Below are 24825 nucleotides of genomic sequence, written 5' to 3'. Positions count from 1 at the left end.
TGGAATCTATGATGTGTATTATATTGGTTATATTATCCATGTGTCTTATGCAAGTTTCCTTCAGAATATTTTGAAGATCAATAGGCAATATATGAAAAATGAAAATAGAAATTAGGTTGCTCATCGGCCTACATAAAGTGGTTGAAAATGCACACTGAAAAAAAAAATGGTTCTGTTTATTTCCTTGTTAACCTATTTGAATGCTTAAAAAATAAGGTCCATCAGCCTGAAGGATTCGATAGGTGATATTTTAGCTCACTCTAAACATTCTCTTTGTTAACTAAGGATTGTTGAACAACAGAAAAAAAGGATTTAAGAAGACAATGAATTAATCTTCTGGAGTAACATTATATACTCTACTGGAATGATCCTTTGATGTTCCTCAGCGGTTTTAAAGGCACACCTGCATTGATTAGCTGTAGATTATATTGTTTAAAGTTTTCTGCGTGGTGAGTGATGAGGCAAAAAGAATTAATAAAAGCGAGCCTGAAGGGGGACTGCCCAAGCCTGCATCCCCTCTCCAGGAACTGCCCAGGCTCTCCCCTAGAAAGAAATCAAAATGTCCAAACAGCCTTAAAAAGAGGAGGTAAGATCCAACTGGATTTAGCTGGTTCCTAACACATGCACAAACTGCTGGTGCCTGGCCACTATCTGAACTCTAGCCTCATTATATTACAATTAAAATAAAATGAACATTAAGGCTTGCCCCTGCCCCCACCACGGGTTTTTCTGCATTCTAGGTAAGAGCACGCACAGAAAGAAACCAAAATATGTCAATCAAATGACCTTAGTCTGTAGTCACATCTCCTGCTATAAGGAAATGTACCTACCCTTTCCTATATAAGAAAAAGTTCTCCTAAAGTTAGATGTAGTTGTCCACTCCAAGGCTCTGCCCTGGCAACTTCTAATGCCAGCGTCTTTCTTTTTGAATATTTCCTTGGTCTCCTACTTTTCTGAGACTGTGAATTCTTTCACTTGCTGCAAACGATCAGGGGTTTCCAATGACAAACAGTGAGTACATGATGCTGTGGCAAAATGGGTTTGGCAAGTGGCCAAAACTATGTCTACGTTATAATAATTTTTTTTTCCTTTCTTGTTAATTTTACACTTCCTACACCAGACTCTAGAGTCTATGAGTTGAGGACAATTCTCTTTTATTCATTAACATGTATCCAGCACTAGCAATGTCCTTAACATACAGTTAGTATTCAGTAAAGAATTGCTACTCCATATATACTTGTGGAAAGGAGTAACAACCAGAAGGAGCTTAAGATGAGAAGTTTTGACTCAATCTCCTAAAATTCTGGGGGAGTTGCAATGTCATACATTAATCATAATTTATACATTAGTATAATATGCACAGATAAGGAAATTACTGATTCTATCTCATTTTACTTTGACACATTTCTTTGTATTTTCCTCAAGTTAAATTAATCAACGCAGATTTAAGCGAATTTATCGTCTAATACATTCAACTTAAATGTAGCATAGAAAGACTTCTAAAGTTTTGGCAACTTACTTTATTTTAATGAAGATTTTAATCCCTGCCAAGATCACAGAATAATTGCCAGTGAGGCTTATAGTAAGTAATGAACCCAGTTAAGGGATAAGTGTAAAAAAATGGAAAATGATCTGGCTTTATGGGGTAAGTTCACTGCCAGGAGCTCGCAGTGAGGAATGGGGCCTCTGATTTGTTTCTAGTTTTAACCACAAACCATCCAAAGTTGCACAGCAGCCTCTGTAAAGAACATGTCCTGAATTTGAAAAATTATTTATTGCGCTCTCAGTGATATATTTATGTGAACCAATTAGTTGTTCCAAAAATAAGAAGAAGGACTAATGCTGGTTAGGGAGATCATCAGTCTTACCACCACCTTGTTTTTGGGTTCTGTACAGTGAAGACTGGCTTCCATGTACAACAAACTATATTAGCAAACCTCCTTGGAGGAAGCTTCTCCTGAACTTGTTATGTATTCATTTCTGATGTACAGTGCTAAGGGAAATAGGAAACCTCAAAGCATTCAGAAGATAGAGAGTAATTATTATTATTTTAAAAATCTTTTTTTTTATTATTTTAAAAATCTTGATTCTCTAAGAAATACATGATTTTGAAATATCAATGGATGCATTGCTCCTAGAGTAAAAAAAAAAAAAATTGTCTTAGGGGATCAGCTGAACTCACTTAGGAAATCGTTAGTATGTTCTCTGGAAAAATTGAGTAGGATTTTTTACTGACTTTTGCGGAGTGCTAGTTTCTTCCTCCTGACTGGTTTCTCCTTCTATCAGCGTATCTTGCTGTCCAGCTAGAGACTACATTTCCCAGCTTCCACTGGAGCTGGGTGGATTCATGTAACTAATGAGCACTTGGAATGTAGGTGAAAGTGATATACCTACAATGTTTGTGTTACTTTTAAATCAAGATAGATAACCTGCCCCTGGTCTATGGCTTTTTTGCCTTCCCCCAGACATGAACAAGAAAATGACCTATTTTGCACAATGCAGATGGCAACAGTAGGCAGCCAAGGGAGAGCAGGGAAATGTGATGGAAAGAACCTAGATCACGGAACGTCCTGCTGGAGCAGAACGGCCCCATCGGCCTGGACCAACCCACCTGTGACTCCAGAAAGAAACGAAATGTGATCTTACTTATAGAACTGCTGTAGGTAAATGGATAGAAAATCTTAAAGATCTTAGAAATGGTCCTAGTGAATTTTTGCCTTATATAAGGGTTGCTTTTATGTAACTTGTTTTTAAAAATTACCTACCTCTCCAGGTTATAGTATATGTTGAAAATGTCACAAATTATCTTATCTCTTTTGATTTTGACAAAATCCGAGCAAGGAAGTCATTAAAAGAAAGACATTGTCCATTTTTCCAAGAATTTAAAGGGCAGAGTAAAATCAATCCAAAATAAAGTGCACTGTTTCCAAATTTGTCCTTATGTAAGGGTAAGAAGCTCTTTTAAGAAAAAGCTTCTAGGCTCTAACACAGTTCAGAGGAGCAATATGATCACAATAGTATTAATGATGATAATGATAGAAGAAATAATAATAATAATAATAGCTATATTTTGAGTGTTATCATGAGACAGTTTCTGTACTCTGTGCTTTACATCCCTTACATTTGCAAAGCATTTGTGACATGTTATTTTTTTCAATTTTGCAGATGATATAAGTGAAACCCAAAGAGGTCAAGTATATTGCCCAATGGTAGCCAGAACTGGAATCTAATCACATGATCATTTTTACTCCAAAATATGTGCACTTTTGTGTAAAAAAGAGTTATTATGAGACTGAGACTGCTGTCCTTAGAAAGGTCTGCTTACAAGGTTGGCCCTTGACTGATCTATTACTCTGCTAAGTCCACAGTGACAAAATACAACAGGTGGGTAATTTAACCAACAGAAATTTACTTTCTCACAGCTCTGGAGGCTAAAAGTCCAGGATCAAGGTGCCAGCAGGATTGGTTTCTCCTGAGGCCCCACTCCTTGGTTTGCAGATGGCTGTCTTCTCATTGTGTCCTCGTGTAGCCTTTCCTCTGCACTCGTGCATCTCTGGTGTCTCTTCTTCTAAGGACCCCAGTCCTTTGGATAGGGCCTCACCCTCATGACCTCATTAAACCTCAATTACTTCTATACAGGCCCTATCACCAAATACAGTCCCTTTGTGGGTTAGAGCTTCAACATACAAATTTTAGATACAACTCAGTCCATAACAGCCAGTGTCTGGGAACATGGAGCTTGGGAGGGTTCCCATTATTGCCTGATAAGAATGATTCACTGTACCTAAATCATTTGCATAAAACAATATGGTTTATGCTGAACACTTGCTTTGCTTCTGAGGGTCTGGAATTTTGGTACATGCTAGATAGCGGGTGCTTACATGACCAGCCCAACAAGAGCCTTGAACACTTATGACCCTGAGTGCCTAACTTCCTTCCTTCTTTTCACATGTGTTGTCACAACTCATTGCTGGGCGAATTAAACACATCCTGTGCGACTGACTCCACTAGGTAAAGACTCTTGAAAGTTTGAGTCTGGTTTCCTCACACATTGTCCCATGCACCTTTTCCCTTTGCTGATTTTATTCTGTATCTTTTCGTTGTAAAATAGATCAGTTGTGAATGACTATATGCTCAGTCCTGTGAGTCCTCCTAGCAAATCAATGAACCTGAAGGTGATCTGGGAACCTCTGACATAATTTGATCTTGGGAACCTCTGACATAATTTGATCTTGGGAACCTCTGACATAATTTCCTCCATAACTTTCTCCCATTTGGAGGAACTGAATTTTATTTTCTTCCTAAGACTGTATCTCGTGAAGTCAATAAGGCTGAGTTTTGACTAGTGGAGTGTACGCAGCAGGTATGTCTGACACTCTAGGACAGACCTTACAGGCCCCAAACATTCTTCTTTGCTCTCCCTCTTCTCTTGAACTTGGACCAGACACAGACGACCCAGCGTGAGGAGGTGCTAGGCAAACACGAAACCACTAGATGAAAGGAGTGTCCTCCATAAATGGGTAGAACATGGTCTCCACCATGAATCCTACTCTTAATGATTCACGTGGCATTGGGAGATGCGAGAGACACAGACTTTTGTTGTGTTAAGCCACCGAAATACTGGGACTGTGTAATACAAGTGAACCTACTCTGGGTGATACATACAGTGACATGCTGGTGCCATCACCCTATCTCTTCCTTTTAATCTTTGAAATATGTTACTAAGGCGAGAGGGCTTCTTCAGCCACAGAGATCCTATTATCCGTTTGACAGAATACTTGATGAGCATTACAGGACAGGGATAATTTACCAGATGAAAGCTTTGGACACTTTTGCTATAGAATCAAAAGAAGTTCCCATTACCATGAGATTGCCCTTAAACCGTTTTGAGGAGAACCTAACAAATGTGCCAAGCTATTGTAGGTAGTTCTTTTACAAGAGGAGCCATGTTCTTTCACTTCCCTTATCACTAGATTTTTTCCCCCAGAGTGAATTAATAGTTCTTTAAGCTTACTGGGTAGCTGTGGAGGAAACTAAAATGAAGAACCCAGGAAGAGATAAAAACCTTATCTGGGATGACTCCCTGAACACTGTGGTTGGGACTATCCATTCACAGACATTTTTTGATTACCTGTTACATACAAAGCATAGTCTGAAGAGGGAAGGACATTGAGGTAAGGAAAGCACAGTACCTGCCTTCAGGAACCTTACAGAATAGGAAACAAGAAAACAGGAAACCCTAAATTAGTGCAATGATCAGAATACATTAGGGGGATTTCCAAATCTACTTTATAAGGTGTCAGAGAAAACTTCCACATATAATTCTTTCAACCCCAAAACTTGCAAATTAACTTTGAGTCCTCAATTCTCTTCACCTTTTCAATCCAAACCACCAATATATCCAGTCAGCTCAACATCCGTCATATATTACAGCTGGTCATCTCTCTCCTCTATTACTACCCTCCTGGTCTAAGCCATACTCCCTTACTCTCCTAAATCAGCTTTCTCAAGGGTTTCCCTGTTTTATCTTGGCCACTTATATTCCATTTTACTTAGAGCAACCTGCCAGAGCCATAAAATTCACTCCTCTATATTGTATCTGACACTTCTAAAACTAGCAGTTTCTCAATATTTTGATACAATAAAATGAAATTAATGTTCCAAGTTCCAGACAGTATTGCCTCACTTCTGCCTCCGGGTTTTGGTTGTTCTCTCTGCCTAAAATGCCCTTTCCTTACCTTCATATGGCTGTGTCCTTCCTGATATTCTAGATTAAATTAAGTAACATCTCCCTAGGGGACCCTTCTCTAACCATCCCATCAACATAAGCTCTCTGTCCTGTCTTTCTGGAACGGATTTTATCACAGTTCTGATCACCATCATGTATTTCCTCATTTAGTTGTTTGTTTAATTATCATCCCTCTCCTTCAGACCCCTTCCCAACTGTGTATCCTAAATACCTAGTACAGTGATGGGCCCATATTCAGCATTTAGAGAAAGAATGATTTAAAAAAAAATCTTGAAATAAAGTCTAAACTGAGATGTGGAGAAGGTGTAGAAATTTGCCCGGTGAAAGGTAAGGGAGTCATGGAGACAAGCATTGCCTGAAAGAGGAAAAGTACAGATCAACACCCCTTAAGGGAAGCACATCAACTGCAGGAAGTTCTTTATGGTTGGATCAAACTGAATAGGAAATAGTGGGAGATGAGACTGGAAAAGTAAGAAGGGGCTCACTGGACAAGGGCTCCCTGGATCACTGTAGTACAGAGAACATCTAATTCAGCGTCTGACTTGCAAGAGACACTCAACAAGCATTTGTTGGATGAATGTATACAACTCTTGAGTCTGTTTTCTAATGGCAGTGGAGAGCAATTAATTGGTTTTAAGTAGGAACTGGCAGGATCCTATTTGTGCTTCAGAAAAACCCTTTCAGCTGCATTGACAATGGTTCAGAGGAAGACCAGACTGGAGGCCAGGAGACAGGGAGGCCACCGAGGTATGCAGGTGAAAGATGATAGCTGCACGTGAGAGGCAGGCAATGGAGAGAAAAAGGAACGGGTGGACGTGAGAGATACAAAGACTAGAAAACTGACCGAGCTTGGAGGTGAATTAGATGCAGGAGGTTCTGAGAGAAGAATCCAGAAAGACATTCCTATGTGACTAGATAAATGGAGGTTAACATTTATTGAGAAAAGACAGGTTTGGGAGACAAAGAAGAGTTAAATACACATATCCTGCACATATATTTCACTTAATGAAAGGAAGGTATTTCAAAACTTAGGCATTATATGGATGATATAGGATGATCTTTATTTGTGATTAAGGTCTAGAAACTTTCATTTCAAAACGAGGTACTGAGTAATATAATGGGCCTGGAACTAAGAGTGGAATATCAAGATGAATCAAGCTCAGGACTTTAGGAAGCTCACAGATTAACCAGAAATATAGGGCCTCTGTCTATTTTTATTTTTATTTTTATTCTCTTGAGGTTTGTCTTTTGCTTTTCTTTTTCTTTCCTTTTTTCTTATGGTGTGGGGAGGGGGTTGGACAGTACTCTGAGGAAAGACTGGTACAGCCCTTCACAGGAAAGTTTCTCTTTGGAACAAAGGTGGAACAAGAAGCACAGTGGAAAACTGCTGCCTTCCCTACGGGGATTCCCAGGTAAACAAAGGAGAGGCTGAGCGTTAGTGAGCCAACGCTCTAGACCAAAGTATCCAGAAACAGGGAACTCCTGACCAACGTGGATATAATGGCTGTTTAACAATAGAATTAAAGGTTTACAATTAATTGCTCATTAAGTAAAAACAATCAGTTTGTAGGATATGCGCATTATCAACGCATCTTTATTAAAAAAAATCCCTACACACATATAAATATGTGCACATAAAAAAGAAGAAGAAGAAGAAAAAAATAACATGTACAGGAATAAAGAAAGTAGAGAGTGGTTGTCTCCACCAAGATGGAATGGGATATTGCTTGCAGATGGATAATTACATATTTCATTTAACACCCCTGTAAGCTTTCAACTGTTTACCATGATGCTTTATTCATTTAAAATGAAAATGAAACAAATAAACCAAGAAGTAAACAAATGCCACAGAATATATTTAGCACAAGCTTATGCTTAAGGTAATATACTTGAAGATGACATCACGGGGTCTTCATTATGAATTTTAGTTACTTTTGTACTTAGAAGAATAAGAGGAAAGAACTGAAAAGCTCTAATGTCTATTGACCACACTTTAAGTGAAAGGGCTTATACAAAACATTTCTCATTATCTGGTTATTAATATCCCGAATCATCAAAGGAGCATTTGATGTCCAGAGAAGCTCAACTACCTGGCCAACGTAGGAAATGGCAGTTGAAAATTTTGAACCCAGGAGAGCAATTGCACCATGCCAGACCTTGGAAGCCTGAAAGACAGCCATGTTTATCTGCTTAGACCTGTAAACAACTTTCTCCTCAAAAAGCCCTGCTTCTTGGAAGTCTGAGAGAAAACTCTGCTAGGGCATAAAAAACAACATTTTAACTCTGCGTTTATACTTTGATTCTAAAGTACATGAGTAATACTTTGCACTTAAGAAAGATTTTTTTTTATCTGAGTCTTTCAAGGGTGGAACACCACCAATTATTACCTACCCTGCTTTGTGATTGGAAGGAAAGATCTTAATCCCTAATTTGATGACAGAGAGACAGAAGCTGCCAGGGCTGAAGTGATTTACTGAAGGTCACACAATCAGCGTATGAAAGCCTCAAGAATAACTCCAAGGGCTTATAACCAAAGAGCGATTGCCTCGGTCAATTAGCAGATTATTTCTCTATCCTAACCACTTTCCCCTCTTCCCCATGCATGTGCTAAACTACCCCTCTCCACAAGAAGTGGGATTTAGTGATTTTTATATAAATGTATTTTGTCAAAGATGTAGATGCCTATAATTTTGTCCTCAGTTCCAAGCATCTATTTTTAAAGGTCTTGGTATAATGAGTTCTCAAACACTTTGACTAGGGTAGAAAAACCCCATCAAAGAACTTCCATCACCTGCTGGTTCCTTTGGCCACAGTGTAGAAACTTTCAGAAATCAAGGAAAAGTTTGGTGCTACTTTTGGTAAAATCTCCAAGGAGATGTCTGAATTGCAGGTACAACACTGAGGGTGGGTATCAACTGTGCTTGAGATGTGACATGAGACCAAATTCAGCTGCTTCACTCCACAGGGTTGCTGCCTCCTCACATACCACTGTGATGGACCGTATGGTGACATCCAATAAGTCACACCCCTTTTAATGTCCTGGCCTTGAGTGCTGGGATATGCAAAAGTGATGGGCTGAGATGTCACGCCCATGATCATGTCACATTATACAAGACTCTGCTTTAGCAGGCTATAGACTCTCCCTTGCCGGCTTTGCAGAAGTGGGCTGCCTGTTATGAGAATGCCTGTGATGGGCCATTGGCAAGGGACTACGAGAAGCCTCTAGGAGCTGAGCAGCCCTAGGTTGACAGCCAGCAAGAGAGTGGGGGATCTTGGAAATATGACCATGAGGAAATGAGTTCTACCAACAACCACGTGACCTTGGAAGAGGACCCCGGGGATCCAGAAAATAATGCAGTCCAATAACACCTTGATTGTAGCTTTGTGAGATCCCAAGCAGAAGATCCAGCTAAGTCATTTCTGGACTCCTGACCCTCAAACTGTAAGATAATAGATGTGGTTTTTTTTTAAGCCATTAATGTGGGGTAATTTTTAAGCCACTAATATGTGGTAATTTATTATGCACAGTAGAAAACTAATACAAACAGCTTTCCTTTCGGGTAAAAAGGATATCAACACTTAGCATTTTTAGGGATAAAGAACATTAAAAAGTATTAAAGTGATACCTTGAAGATAGATTTGAATTTAATGGATACTTTAACCTAATATAATTCAAAGCAGTGAAGGAAAAGGAAGTAGGGAAAGATTTAGAATGGGAAGAAGCCATGTATCCAAAGCATACAAGTCTAACTACTTGCGCTTACCTGTCATGCTGTGTTTTAAAAGATGGGAAGAATATGCTATAAATTATGAATCAATAAGAGGAAATGCCAAAGACACATAGCCATGTTAAAAGTTTACGCTCCAGTAGACCATTCATGATCACCTAGAATTGAACAAAAGTTTGCTTGATTTTGAAAGAGAACAGCAAAGCAAGTTTATGAATCCCATATCTATATCTATATCTATGTATCTATATCTCTATATCTCAATACTTCTATGACCTTCCAGGTCAGTAATTTTCAAATGTGGCCTTTTGTGAGCTATCTGTTAAAATGGGAACTTTTTTCTTAATTAAGAAGTTCAAGGAAAAAAATAAAAGGATTCCTAAGCATCACCCCGAACTTAGCTGAATCAGAATCATTAGAGATAAGACCTGTTACTGCCATCCCCTACCCCCACAAACATCCCACCCAGCCAAGACTTCGTAAGATTCCAATATAGCCAGTCTAACCATTGGCATTCGGCATGATAGGACTCATCACAATTCGGTCAATTCTTTTTGTGATTGAATCACCTTATACCTACAATCTTATCCATCCAGTCCCATGCTTCGCATTCTAGGCTACGCATTATAATTACCTAAGAGCTTTATAAATCCTGATGCCCAAGGTTCTTCCTAGAGCAATCATATCAGAATCACCAAACATGGTACCCAACTGTTTGTAATTTTTAAAGCTCTCTGGATGATTGCAATATGCATCTAAGTTTGAGACCACTGATATGTGTCGATAATATCTTGTATTTTTCTGCATCCTTTCTAATACATATTTATGTAGCTCCAAAGCCAAAACACTGCCTGGGACATATGTAGGCCAGCCATTACTGACCCATTTTGATGAAACACAATATTGAAGTTGACTATTTGGGCCCACACTATAATAACTTCTTTTTGTTTAACTTCATGTTTGTTATCTTAATATCTCGAACAACAAAACAAAAACTCCAAACCTGTGTAATTTAAGTATCATTATCCAATTTATCATTATCCAAGGACATACAGGCCACTGATTCAGAGGGCGCTGCCTAAACAAGATGTGGACCCGAGTCTGAGTGACACCGAAGGTTATACTGTCGGCACGATACCGGTGAGTCTCAATATGTGGTCCCTGGCTCAGCAGCATATGCGTCACCTGAAAACTTAAGAAAAGTTCAAATTCTCTGCCCCAACCTCAGACCTATTCAATCATACTCTTTTGGTCTGGAGCTCAGAAACCTGTTTTAACAATCCCTTCAGAGAATTCTGAGGCAAGTAAGAGTTGAGAAACACTGGGCTACATTCTCCATTTCTATCAGCTGCCTACTTTTGGAGACTCAGTTCAGCATGTGGTAAGAGAAATGAAAATATGGAGATAACTCAGTGGGCAAGACAGGGTGAGGGGCTGATAAATTCTCTCTCACTATCTTTCTTTTATCCTATACCTCATTTATATGAACAATCTATGTTGGAAATGAGGAAATGCTACAGAGATATAGTGCTAAAGAAAGACCCAGGGACTCTGGTTATCTTTACTTTCAGGGTGCCTTGTCATGTTCAGCCATTCCCCTGTAAGTGACTATTTTAAGATGTTGATGAATAGTTCATCCTTTTAATAAAAATATGGGGAGTTTTAAAATGGTTTCATTAAAAATGAATATCTTAATTAATTCCAGGGAAATGACTATTTGATCTTCAGGGCTTGAGATAATTGGTGTTCAGGAAACCAAGGGTAGTTAGTTTGCTTTCTCTGATGCCAAGCTGGTTCAGATTGCTGCCACCCAGTAAAACATGAGTGCTGTTGACCTGCTTTCATGCCTCTCTTGCTTTATTTTAGGGCATTTTTATTGAGTTGTACATTGGATGAGGGGAAAACAAACAAAAATTAAAAGTCTGCCGTTGTTTGATTTATCAGAGGCATCGATTTATATTTTCTGAACAAACAGTGAAATTGTTTCTTTTAAAGAAGCATATAAAATATGTTTTGGGCACAGAAAGATCTGGTGAAAATTTATGTAATGGGGCAGGGTGAGGGGTCAGAGAAAATGAAGAAGAGAGAGAGGAGAAAAATAGAGAAAAAGGAAGGAAGGGGGAAAAGTGAAAGAAAGGAGACAAGAATTGACAAGAGGAAGAAACAAAGGAGGTAAAAAAAACATAGGGAGAGAATGGAGGAATGAAGAAAGAGAGCAGGGATCAGAAAAGTAGGAAAGAAGGAAAGAAAAGTCGGGGATAGAGAAGGAAGAAAAGGAAAAAAGAGGACAAGTAGGTGAAAGGAAGGAAGGAAGGAAGGAAGGAAGGAAAGAAGGAAGGAAGGAAGGAAGGAAGGAAGGAAGGAAGGAAGGAAGGAAGGAAGGAAGGAAGGAAGGTTTCTGAGCCCCAGACCAAACGTATGATTGAGTAGGTCTGAGGTTGGGGCAGAGAATGTGAACTTTTCCTAAGTTTTCAGGTGATGCTGACGATGCTGATCCGGGGATCACATATTGAGACTTTGAAATGCAGACTTTGGAGCCTGGGCAATATTTTCTGAACTGTTTCTTGGAGAAGACATGCTGCAGAGATGCTGCTCCCAAGGTTTATGATGGCAGTAATCATGATTCCAATTTGTAACAAGTGAGATGAAAGGCATCTGGACCCCACATAGAGAGATATACAGTGATGGCAGACGGGTAGTAATGTAACAGCCATCTAGGAATACACAGGGATGCTGGGAGATTGGATTAAGTTCTTTATTCAACAACCATTTTGTATCTGATACACAATCTAATGTTAAAAAAGGAATGCTTTTTTTAATTACAAGATCTTTGAATTAGAGCAAAAAAGTTTAGATGTTCACAGGAATGCATTTGCAATTCTATTCTGTGATTAGCCTTTCTTTAATATTTACGGTTGGCCAAGACTTGGTCTTTTTCACTTCCTCTCCTTCCCCATCCTTGCCATTCAATGGTTTGCTGCTGTCCGGGGTCAGTGCAGCTGTCTCACTGTAAGTCTTCCTCTCTCTGAAGTCTGCAAACTATGGCAGCATAGGCATAACTAATAACTTTCTAGCCTAATTTTCAAAGCCCCTTCCTCTTTATGCATTGTTTATCTATATGTGTCATCTAAACAGACTATACATCAAGATTCCTTTTAATGAGAGTCTAGTCTGTGTAGTAAACACCCATCTCTATTAGGTGGTACACTCCCCACCCAGTGTACCTCCACAAAAGCCTGGGTGTTAGCAGAGGAGCAAGTTTTTGATGAGTAATGAGGGGAGAAGAATTTAGAAAGCCCAGGCAAAGAGAGAGGTGAGGAGCAGAAATGGGACAGAGAGAGACCCCGTGGAATCAGAGAGATGGTGAAAGGTTGTCTGCAAAATGCACGATGGAACGCTACAAGTATATTCTGAAAAAATCAAGTAGTGTTACAAATTCTCTGCACATTTTTTTTTTGTGTGTGGATATCAAAGAAGAGGCAAAGTTTCTCATCTGGCCTGCATGAGGTATTATAGTATTTGAAGTGGTCAGATTTGAAGAGGCAGGAATGAGCAGAAATCATTGGACACTACAGGCTTCTATGGCTATGGAATAGGGTCTCTTAGGGCATGGCCTTGGGGTGGAATCAAAGCAATTTAATTTTGATCTCAAGAGGTCCCTATAACTACTATGGTTTACATATGTGTAAGAACACAATATGTGTTGGGTTATGCATGCCTGTTTGATACACAACCATAGATACTTTTAAAGATGAACTGCTTTCAAATAGATTCACAACAGCAAGTCTTCTCTCTCTATTCAGACCATAAGCTCCTTCAGGACAGAAGCATATCTTCTCTGGCTTTTGAATAACTTCCAGTATCTGGCTTAATATGAGCACATACCAAGGATTCAATAAGAGTGTGCCTGATCAATTGCCTGGACTAATCACTTATTGCCTGTCATCTTCACCCTCTGGTATACACGGACTATCGCGCCTTTTGAAGATGAATCACTCAGGAGGGAGTATCATAGTCACACTTGCATTACAGAAAACTGGATGTAGGGACCACCTACAGACACTTGTGGTCTACTGTCATTTGTGGCTTGGTCATTTAGAGACAATCAAACTTATTGTGACTTTTCTCCAGTGCTAGGAATCGAGTTCCTTAATGTATCCCAATCTATAGCGAATATTCAGGTCAAGCACCAGAATATAGTTCAAAAATGAAGAAGACAATTGGAGTTTATGGAAATGATGTCATTATAACTGAAAAAGAAAAAAAAATCCCAACTGAGAATTGAATTGAGTAAAGCTTTCTTCTTTACTCATCCTGTTTAATGTACACCTATATTGTATGAGCACTGGTGTGCCAAAGTGAATCAAAATCCAAATGGATGTTGACAGCATTTACATCTAGGATTGGTATAAAATGTACATATGATAGAGCTCTCATCAAACTGTATATTTCCCCTCTCCCCACTCACGTCTCAGTACTTCCCCGAGAACTGGGTAAAGGTAAAATCAAAAAGAACGTACTTACATTTTTAAATCCTCTGTAAAGAATCTGGAGCTCTTTCTTGGTAAATTTGCTCTGAGCTTCCAGAAGTTCAAGAGCCTCAGGCCGATGCCTGACAGTGGCCATCTCCAGTTCATCTTCCACGCTGTCTGTAGAGAAAAACAAAAAACGTCTTAAGACCAGTCACAGTTCACCAATGCTAATGGATGATTCTCATACTGCCAATCACTGGTCTGTATATTCCCCAGAGTTTACAGTACTAAGCTAAGCTAATTCTACATTATATTACATTATATTTTTTCATACTTTCTAGTCATTACACATTACAATACTAGCATTTCTCCAGTACAGTATGAGAAGGGCAAAAACAAAAACAAAAACAAAACAAAACAAGAACACTCTTAAAACCTGGGACTTGTGTACATATACCAAATACTAGTTACAAAAATGGAATTTTAGTTGAATAACAATCAGCATCACCCTTGTATCATGCATCTAGGAGATAGGAGTCTGCTAATACTCAACGAGGATACCTCTGAAATCAAATATTTCTCCTGGGGCTACAACTAGTTGTCAGATCAAGTGCCGAGTAAAGTAATGAGCTGCCAGTTTGACTGGCATAAACCCAGTCTTCACGGGGGCATACTGGATGGACGAGGGCCTAGGGAAACTTCTGTCTAAACCTGATTCTGCAGCCAAGGGAATCCATCCATAGCTACAGACAGATTCTAAAATACTGCACTTTGCTTTGTGAATTGTATTTATCCTGTAATTTCTCTTAGATGCTCTATGCAAAAAGAATTTTGAGTTCATGCGAATTTGGGAAATGTTGTAAATATTAACGTAGTTTGTGAGCGAAATACAGGAATCTAAAAGTTTTGAGAGGACTGACAACAAAGAATTCTGTTTAACCCAATTGATCCCAAAGGGTATTTATCCACAGAACCCTTTCTCCCCATAGGAAACTTCTGGAACATCTGCACATTTGCCCTAGGGTCATGTACAACACAAGTTGGTAGGTATTGGGATATAGTAGGATCTAGGTGTTTAGGTCGCAAAGTACAGCGTCCTTAATTAGGTCCAGCTCCTTTGCAGTGGGGCCCAATGGAGGCCTAAGGAATTCTTCCCACCATAGTCTAGGCCACAACAGAGCCAAGGAACTCCTCAGGGACAGAAGCATCAAAGAATAGAATGACTTCCTTCCATTCTATTCCTTCCTTTTGGCTACAGATTGCCACCTCAGAGGAGTGAGGCTCAGGAGAAAAGCGTCTTCTCATCAACTCCGGTCCCTGGGCCACTATCACTCCCAATTGCATGTCTCATGTGTCAGTTAGAAAACCAGTTATTTTGACTACAGAAGTCACATCACTTTTGATACTTAATAAGGCCGCCTCTCACTGACATCGGTACCTACTTACTACCCTGTCTCGGTGCAGTGAGGGACGAGAGCCCTCACTTAGCAGGGAAACAGAGGTCAGTGGAAGATTAACCTTGGCATGTCCCAATCACTGCCCTCAAGGAGTTTATAAAAGACCAATAATGGTGATGAAACAAATACTTGGAAAGATTACGTTTGTCAAAAGGAGGAAGAGGAGGTAAAAGCAGGCATTTGTTTTGCACTTTCCATATCCTATTAATTTATTTTGGAAGCGTGATATGGAAAAGCTGCAGAATAGTGATGGATGGATAAGAATAATAAAAGAGACATGAAAAAATGGGAAGAGCAAGAATAAACTCTGAGCGGATGAGGATAAAATCGATGAGAAAGTAAGTGGAGTGTGCATCTAAAGGATGTGAAAAGGGATAAAAGTAGCCGATCAAAGGCAGTTAGGCATTAAAACTTGACCTCAGGCTGGGCTTCATGGAGAAATTAAAAAAAGCCAAAATGGGGCTCCTTTAATTTTCTCCTTTGCTCATCGGAATGAATAAGTTGATTGTACTCAATGAGTCCCAAGCGAGAGAGAATGAAGGAAAATGGTTGTCCCTAGGATTGCTGTTCACCCAACGAATTGGACGGTGCTAGAGTTATTGTAGTTGCCAATGCAGAATGAAGAAATCAATGCCACAGAACAGACCTAATATAGATAATAACAAATAGAAAGGCTGTGATGTAAGCTTCTATGCTTGCTTCAGCTTAAGATACTCCTCTTTCTCTTTTCCACCTCTTGAAATGCATATGCCTTTTATGATTCGGTTTAAATAATACTCCTTCCTCTCTAAAGCCTTTCCTAATTGCTCCACCATACAGAACTAATGGCTTCCTGGTCAGAGTTCTCACAATATATCTCCCATAGCATAGCATGTGAAACACAACAATGTGGTCTGTCCATGTCTGCCTTCCGTTGTGAATTCCTTGAAGACAGGAGCAACGTCTTACAGATCTGTCTCTCCCCTGGATCTGACATAGAGTCTGACAGCATGCAGTCACTCAAGAATGATTTGGGGAATGAATGAATGAGTCAAGAAACAAGTGCGGCTGCTGCTAAAGTTTCCATTCCTGTGAAGCCTCTTGAACCTTAGCTGCCCTCTAGAAAATGATTTCTCAAACTGAGGCTGGTGCACCACTGGTGGACCTTAAGTGCCTTCTCCAGAATCACTGTTCTCTGGGCATTGTTCCGAGAAGCACAGCAAAGGCAAAAGGAGAGGAAATTTTAATCAAATTTTCTGAGCAGTGTTTCAGTCATAGCATAACCTCCTCTAGACCCAGTGACCCTTCCCCTGAATAGAAGCAAAACAGTGCCCTGACCCCTGGGCCTTTCTTACCATCTAGCCATCTGAACCACACGACAAAGTTCCTTCCCCAGCTGCTGCAGACTTGCAGATGCTGAGGCTGAGACAAAAAGGCCCAGGGCTGCAGGGTCAGTGTAATTGAGTTAAGTGTGTGTGACAGGGTGAGCAGCCGTGCCATAGTCAAAGCACCACACTTGAAGTGCCTGCCTGCGGGCTCTCCTGTTTTCCCAGCTGCCTGGTACCTTACTTCTTAATGACTCCTATCTGCTAAAGGGTTGTTTCTATTTCTAGGAGGCTGACAGGCTCTGAAAACATACCTGAAATCATCAGCAATTACCAGCTTATGATAAGTTAAAAAAGCAACACCACTGAACTCAATCAAGACTGATTTTCGGAGGCAAACTCTGTGGAGAGCACAGCACGATGCTGCACAGGACTGTGAAATTCATGATGTGACTCAGCCACCAGTGAGGACCACACATTTGAGAGGGGACAATACAGTGCTTAAGATTTATTAGCTTCTATTATATGCCAGGGGATGGGCTAGGTGCTCTAATCCTTGCAGTAACTCCACGATGAGATATAATTGTCCATGTTTTTAACATATGTGGATATAGAGTCTCATAGAGGTGAAAAAGTGGCCAGATCAGATATAGGAGAAAAAGTAGAGAAAAGATGTACGCCCATGTCTTTGATGCCAAAGCTTATGTTCTTTGTACTTGGCTACATGTTCTCTCAATACCAACAGAAAGAACAATGATAAAAATAATGACAACACTTCTCTCCTGCACTGTCAAATGTCTCAGAAAACCTGACTTTACCCACTGGGTCCATCTCCTACCTCCCGCTCTCTCCTTAATCTACTTACTACAGTCTGATGTCTGGCCCTGTTATGGGTTGAATTGTGTCCCTGTGTAATTTGTATGTTGAAGGCCAACATTACTGAATTTGAAGATATGGCCTTAAAGAAGGTAATTAAGGTTGAGAGAGAGAGAGAGAGAGAGAGTCCAAGTCTGTTTCCACATGCACACAGAGGAAAGCCCATGTGAAGACATAGCAAGAAGGCCCCCGTCTGCGAGCCAATGGGAGAGGCCTCAGGAAAAACCAAGCCTGCTGGCTTCTTGATTTTGGACTTCCCACTTCCAGAACTGTGAGAAAATAAATTTCTGCTGTTTAAGCCACCCAGTCTATCGCATTTTGTTAGGGCAGAGTCAGCATACTAATATACCCAGCTGTAGTCAAATGACATACAACACTAAAAAAACAGGTCTTGTTATTCACAGTTTGCCCAGTGAGGGCTGGATAAGTTGTTAGTCAGCCATATCTTTTAATCTTTACAATATCCATCCAGAGAGTGATTATCATCCTCATTTGATAGATGAGACAAGTGAGGCTGGGAGGTTCTAAGTAACTTGCTCAACACCAGGTGGCTAGTTAGTCTTGAAGAGATAGGTATCTTGAGCACCCTGCAGTTCAACTTTTTAGGCATTCTGATGAGTTCACTAATAGAGACCACCCTGTAGAGAGCTTTTGCTCTAAGCCCAGCTACATATTGTCTCATTCTGATACTGATAAAAATTCTGTGAGATATCTGTTATTGCCCTTATTTTATAAGGAAGAAACTGGGACTCACAGAGCTCAAGGAACTGAGTCAAGGTCACACAGCTAGTCAGTCACAGAGCTGGGATTGGATGCCTGGCTTTTCGACCCCAAAGATCGTGAGTTCGGTCAACATGCTATTTGAAATGGTAACAGTTCTATGTTTTGCTCTAAAATCCTAGGGGATAGAAGATTTTAAACACAAGCCAGGTGCCCACTGAACCCCCAAATGCCTCAGGGGAAATGTGCCTGGGCTCCTTGAGGTGATCACAACGATGGTGGTTCATAGGATGATTAGAAACACGTAGAATAAGGTGCAGAAGTGATGGGATCTCAGAGCTGGAAAGAACATGAAAGGTTGTTTGGTTTTCCTCATTTTATCACTGAGAAATTTAAGTTGAGGGAGGCTGAGGGGTTTGTCTGGGATGAAAAGCAGAAGCAGGTGGGACTGTGGCCTTCTGAATCATCCCCAGGCCCCTGCGAACACATCTTACTGATTTGCTAATTCCACTGCTGCCTTTGCATCCTGAGACAAGCTGAATACAAATAGTATGTTAATTCATGCATCTTCTAACAGATTTCATTTTAATCAGGCAATAAATTCTCCAAGCCAGACACCCTGAGCTTCCTGGTTGTCTCTTTTTCTCCTTTGTTCCTTAGATTTAAGTCTCTCAAGGGCTGAGGTTGTTCTATACCCGAGTCAGCGGCCCCCTTAGGCCACGACACAGTTGGACAAGAAAGTGGAATTCAAATCACCTGGGAACAATAGAAAGGGTTTTAAAAATAGTCATCTTTCTTCCCTTTCTCACAATTTCTCTTGAAATACAGTAGAAGCTTATTACAGCCCGACTCATAACTATGGAAACTTCCCTGTTTTTCACTTTAATAAATTTTTATTGGGGAATATTAGGGAACAGTGTGTTTCTCAAACTTCTTTTTTTGAGGTCAATCCATATCCTCCAGAACAGAACCTCAGAACATCTTGCTTTACAAACATGCCAATGACATGTTTGTAAACCAGGCTTATAATGAGGGAATAAAACCAGTTTATGAAAAATAATTGTCACTTTCTTTAAGAAGGTGGTTCGGTATTATCATGCAGGGGACTCAGCTCCCTCTCCCAACACAAGATCGCAGGATATGGTAAGGCCAGAAAGGAACACCCACGGAGCCATAGGTAGGGGAGTCACACCACTATACTCTCACTGGCGGCTGGGTTGGAGACACAGGATCCAGGAGCAACACAATTCTCAACCCTCACTGCGCCGCTTGCAGACTCAGCCACCATCTTCTTGCTAGCTCCCCCTTTTTTGCTAGCATAGCCACGGCAGTTATATTAGTGCCCAATGGCTCACTGGTTACAGCTGACGGCCAACTAGCCACAGCTGATGGCCATTTGATCGCAGTCGATGGCCATTTACTACCTGAGCCAGCACCTTTCTATGTGAGGCTGAGAGCCTGGAAACTGCTTTTTGGGGCTCTGTCCCCACTCCACTATATTCTTGATGGCGGCTGGTCAAGACACAAAAGCAAACATCCGCTAGTACCCCCAACGAGGGGTCTTCCTGCACCCCCGTCTTGCTGGTGGCCAGGGGAGACACAGGAAGTAGGATCCACACGATCCACAATCCCCCATCTGCTTCTCTGCCAAGCAACCAACCCCCATGCCAGCATAGCCATGGCAGTTATATTAGTGGCCAATGGCTAACCGGTAACAGCTGATGGCCATCTAAAACCGAGCCAGCACCTTTCCACGTGAAGACGAGAGCCTGGAATCTGCTCTCTGGGACTCTGTCCCCACAAGTATGTAGGCTGCATACATAGAAATAAATTCTTGCCTCATCACAGCAGGCAACACCGTAGACCCTTTTGCCGCGGTGTCTTCTGCCAAGGATCTGCCAGACTACTGACTAAACCAGCCAAACAGCATCAAATTGGTCACACTGAAAGTGTTCAATAAAAAAAAAAATGAAATGAATGCATAAATATTTGAAGCATCCCAATAGTGGGGACCATTTTTCAATAAATATGACTCTCCTTTTTCAAAAAAAGTATCCATTTTTCATTATAAAAAGATCATAAATACTATAACTTTCAAATTCTATTTGAGCCGAATTTGATTTGTGTAGCCAAAGATTTAGTCAGCTTGACTTACATTGCTTTATCTCATTTATAAAAATACCCTCTGAGTCTTTCCTTCTAATGTTTACTCTTTATTAAATTGGTTTAATAGTGACTTGATCAGGATGGCAATAACATCACGATGAGAACGATTACCTTCTAATGATATGCTACATGTTATTGTCTAGAAGCTGGGTCCAGTGGCAGGTACTGAAGGAGAGTTTGACTAATTTCACCTCAGCTTTTAGCTTTACACTAAGCAATGCTGTAAGATCCTTGACTATAGCATTTGGAAACTACCTCTGAGAAATTCTGGAATAAGAAGGAGATACTATTGTTTGTTTCACGTTGAAGTCCAACACATCAGGACAAAGATAAAGGTACCTAGGGGAAGGTTTCCAAAGCTTTTTTACATGACACAGGTGTCATTTCTTTCCTCCCTTCCTTTTGGACATCAAAAACTCGTAGAGGCATAAATTGGGTGCTATATACTCAGAACAGCCCTTAATTCCACCCTTCATAATGCTCAAAGGGGTTGGCATTATAATCAGTTGAGGAAATGGGTGTTTAGGAGCTAAAGAATTTGCTCAAGTCTGCACAGCTACATAGCTGATACGAGGTTGGACAATTAAGTTTGCGAACTCATCCTAGAAAAAGTGCTACATGACTCACTGCTGAATGTCACTACGGTCACCTTCAAAGTACCCCCCACCTTGGGGAAACTATGCACTGACGCCAGCGCCTAGTCCACCCTTCAAAGCAATGTTGGAACTCTTTTTCTGGACTGGCCATCAGAGTTGTAATCGTATTACCTTGGATGTCATCAAAATGTCTTCTTTTTAATATTTTCTTTATATTCAGGTAAAGAAAGAAGTCATTGGGGGCCAGTTCAGGTGAGTAGGGAGGTTGCTCCAATACAGTGATTTGTTTACTGGCTAAAAACTCCCTCACAGACAGTGCCATGTGAGCTGGTGCATTGTTGTGATGCAAGAGCCATGAATTGTTGGCGAAAAGTTCAGGTCTGCTAACTTTTTCACGCAGCCTTTTCAGCACTTCTAAATTGTAAACTGTTTGTCCAGTTGGTACAAATTCATAATGAATAATCCCTCTGATATCAAAAAAGGTTAGAAACATCGTTGCAACAAGTTCCTGAACTTTACTGTCAGACCTCCTAAGTGGGGGAGCTGGGATCTGACACAAACTATCTTTCTTCTTCCTGCTTTACTATTTGACTTCTCTGGATGGAGAGTTCAAACCTAGGCCACTTGTTAAATTTAGCCAAGTTCAAATGCTTCATCTCAAGCTTATAAAGGCCTGGGAGCCCTCTGAACTGTTCTTGTCTTCACAGCCATTCACACATCCACCCACCAGGAGCTATTTTCAGGCACACACGGAGAGTGTATGAGCAGTTAACTCCAAGTTGATCATGCACAGCTCACGAGTAGAAAGCAACCCATCCATCTGAAACACTGCGGAGTCCTCGCACATCCTTGTCCACCCTGAACAATTGGGACACCCCCAATCTTTGTGAGTGAGACATGTGTTTCTTCAACTCTGGCCCTAAAAGTATGTTAGGACCAAAAATGCCCTTTACAGTACTTTATCATATTTAATATTTATATATCACCTGGAAAATGAAAAATCCTTGAAAATGGCCAATTATTGTGAACGTCTTCTGTTAGAGATGGTTGTTGGCAATAACATTGCATTTTCCATCCCAGGAGAACTTGAATTATTTCGTAATTTTGTGATTGAATTCAATCACTTATAAAATATAAGTACTCAGAGGAAAATTACATGAGCCATTTCTTACAGCCCATATGAACAAATTGTCTATACCTTATTTAGAAACATAAATAACTCTTTACACAGCTTAGATTTTAAAATATAATCACCTAATTGGAATGCTTATATTAGCACTAACCATATGTAGAAAATCATGAACAGCCTCTTATGAAAGGGGTATTATTTCATAGGTGATAGGGTCTTACTTGCTTTTTGGTAAATGAAGGAAATAAATATTATATTGCCAGTCATTATACACAGAGAGAAATCTACAATAAAAATCTGGGATGAGGGGAGAAGGAAACAAGGAATGTGATTGAATTTGCGCATGGAGGCCGACTAAGAAGATTGATATTCTAGGATACTCTTGTTGCCAGGAAAGGCAACAGCTGAGCGAGATTATGATCAAAGAGAAAATTTTAAAAAGGAGCGAAACATGGAGAGAGGTGAAGAAAGACAGTCCATAATAGTTCACTAAATTAAAAATGCCCTCACAAAAGAGTTTCTCTTGAATTTTGATAAAATTTCTCCTGTTTGCCTTAGAAATGTAATAATAATAGCAAACCACTCTTTATAGCATTTGTTCTGTGTAAGCACTTTACATACATTAACTCATACAATTCACATCAGCACGTGGTATTCTGTTCTCAAGATGAAGACACTGGCACAGAGAGATTAAGTAACTTGCCCATGGTCACACAGGAGCAGAGCTAAAGTATGAACTCTAGAAAGTCTGGTTCCAGGGTTCATGGAATTCACTCTTCTACCATCTGTCTCCGAAAAGAGGGAGGATGATGCCTCACTTACCTAGAAATCACATACCAAACCAAGAATCAGAAAATTAATAACAAAAGGGCTCAAAGTAAAAAATAGAGTGATGTTAAAACTCACAGTACCTTGAATCCAGCCCCTTACTTTGTAAATGTACATTTAAATACAGAGCCTTAGCTTTTGTGGTTGTAAATCAGACCCTTGGGCGCTTCAGAGCACAGACCCTGGTCTTCGTGACTCGCTAGCGTAGCACTTTGACAAATACCTGTCACAGTGTCCTTTATCAGGAAGAGTGTCCCCATCCTTACTGTAGTCACAATTTTAATAAGCTCTGACTCCACATCAGAAGCAGATGGAGGTGAGGGGGGAGGGGCACGCACTAGAAGGAGACCGTGAGCCACAGGAATAACACCTAACATTTGCCGGCTAGCTCTTGGCAGTAAACAAAATTATTTGCACTTTTATTCTTATAAAACAATAAACATTGTCGCCCTGCTTTTATAGAAGAGGAAATTAGTGTTGGAAGGAATGTTGTAACTTTATAAAGGACATAAAAACAGGAAGTTATGGAGTCAGGACCAGAACCCAAATTTTCTGACTCTAAATTCTAGAACGGACAGCTGAGGGCCTGAGAACAAAGGAGGGAACATAAAGTGGAAAAGGCACCGTGAGGATATTACAGCAAATAATAGTAATAATAAAATCGTCAATGACCAGTTTTGATCTTTAATTATTAGGAGAGGTTTTATTCCATTTACTTTATTTCAGAAGGTTAGCTGTGGTTGACACATTTTAAAAAGATTGTTAATTTAAAAATTTTACTTTTAAAAAACCTATTATAAAGGAATGCATACATTAAAATTTTATTTATACAAAATATAATGTCCGATTCATAAGATGTTAGTGTGCTGTGTGTGCTTTAGAAAGGAAGCAAAATAGAATCTATTACCTATGGAGTTAAAAATGGTTTGGGTAAGTTTAGTGACAAGACACTTGGTGGCATATTTGGGGCTCATATCCATGGTGACAGTAACATTCTGCCACAAAACATTTATCCATCATGGCCATGTTTAAAACTGAGTGTTCGGAAAACTGAGCAGTGATCTAGGTTTTGTCATTTTTTTTCCCCCTAGATTTAAGCTAGTTCCTTGGTTCAGAGCAAGTTAGACTACTTAGTCCAAATGTCAGGAGGACATTTATTGTGTGACGAGGATAAGTTAGTAAAAAACTCTCTGTGCCTTAGTTCTCCCATATGTTTAATGGTGTAAAAATGAGCAGGAAAGTGTACCGAACAATACAGAATAGGGTGATGGTGGACATTAAACAAGGCCCTACATGTGTCTGGCACATAGTCAGCACCTGATCATAGTGTCATCGTTATTATTTGTGACAGTATTACTATTAATCACGTTAACATCTAGCGTCACCTTTAACGTGACAAGCAGAGCAGTGCCTGGGAGCATTCATTCCAGTGAATTATTCAGTTCTCCAAAGTTTGGTTTTTCCTGGGCTTCTTTCTCAGCGGACCCTGGACAATGCATTTAACCTCTCCAAGCTTCAATTTTAAAATCTACAAACTGGGAATAATACTTCTATCAATTTCAAAACAACTCATAAAGTTGTTTGAGAGATTGAATTATTTACTGACATATAGTAATTAACCAATGAAGGACAGCTGTTCTGATTATTCGTGATTATTGCATACCTCCAAGTGAGTCATTGTTCTAGAATCTTCGGGAGTGAGGCCTCTGTTACTATACTTCTTGAGTGTGCATCTCTTTTCTGTGCGCTTGGGTAAGGTGCTACGTGTAATGTGCTTGAGCTATGTGACCTTGGGTAAGT

General features: G+C 40.0%; 1 protein-coding gene across 7 annotated transcripts in view; it reads right to left on the bottom strand.

Annotated features, from left to right (window-relative positions):
* Window positions 1–24825, bottom strand: part of KCNIP4 (potassium voltage-gated channel interacting protein 4) — a 1015463-nt gene that overhangs the window by 82572 nt on the left and 908066 nt on the right. For all 7 annotated transcript variants that reach the window (XM_033106241.1, XM_033106239.1, XM_033106238.1 and 4 more), the window contains one exon: window positions 14002–14126. In XM_033106241.1, the coding sequence (XP_032962132.1) occupies window positions 14002–14126 (125 nt within the window). The remainder of the gene's footprint in view (window positions 1–14001; window positions 14127–24825) is intronic.

The sequence above is a fragment of the Rhinolophus ferrumequinum genome, chromosome 5, assembly GCF_004115265.2.
Source record: "Rhinolophus ferrumequinum isolate MPI-CBG mRhiFer1 chromosome 5, mRhiFer1_v1.p, whole genome shotgun sequence".
Taxonomy (NCBI): domain Eukaryota; kingdom Metazoa; phylum Chordata; class Mammalia; order Chiroptera; family Rhinolophidae; genus Rhinolophus; species Rhinolophus ferrumequinum.
This window is presented reverse-complemented; position numbering and strand designations above follow the sequence as displayed.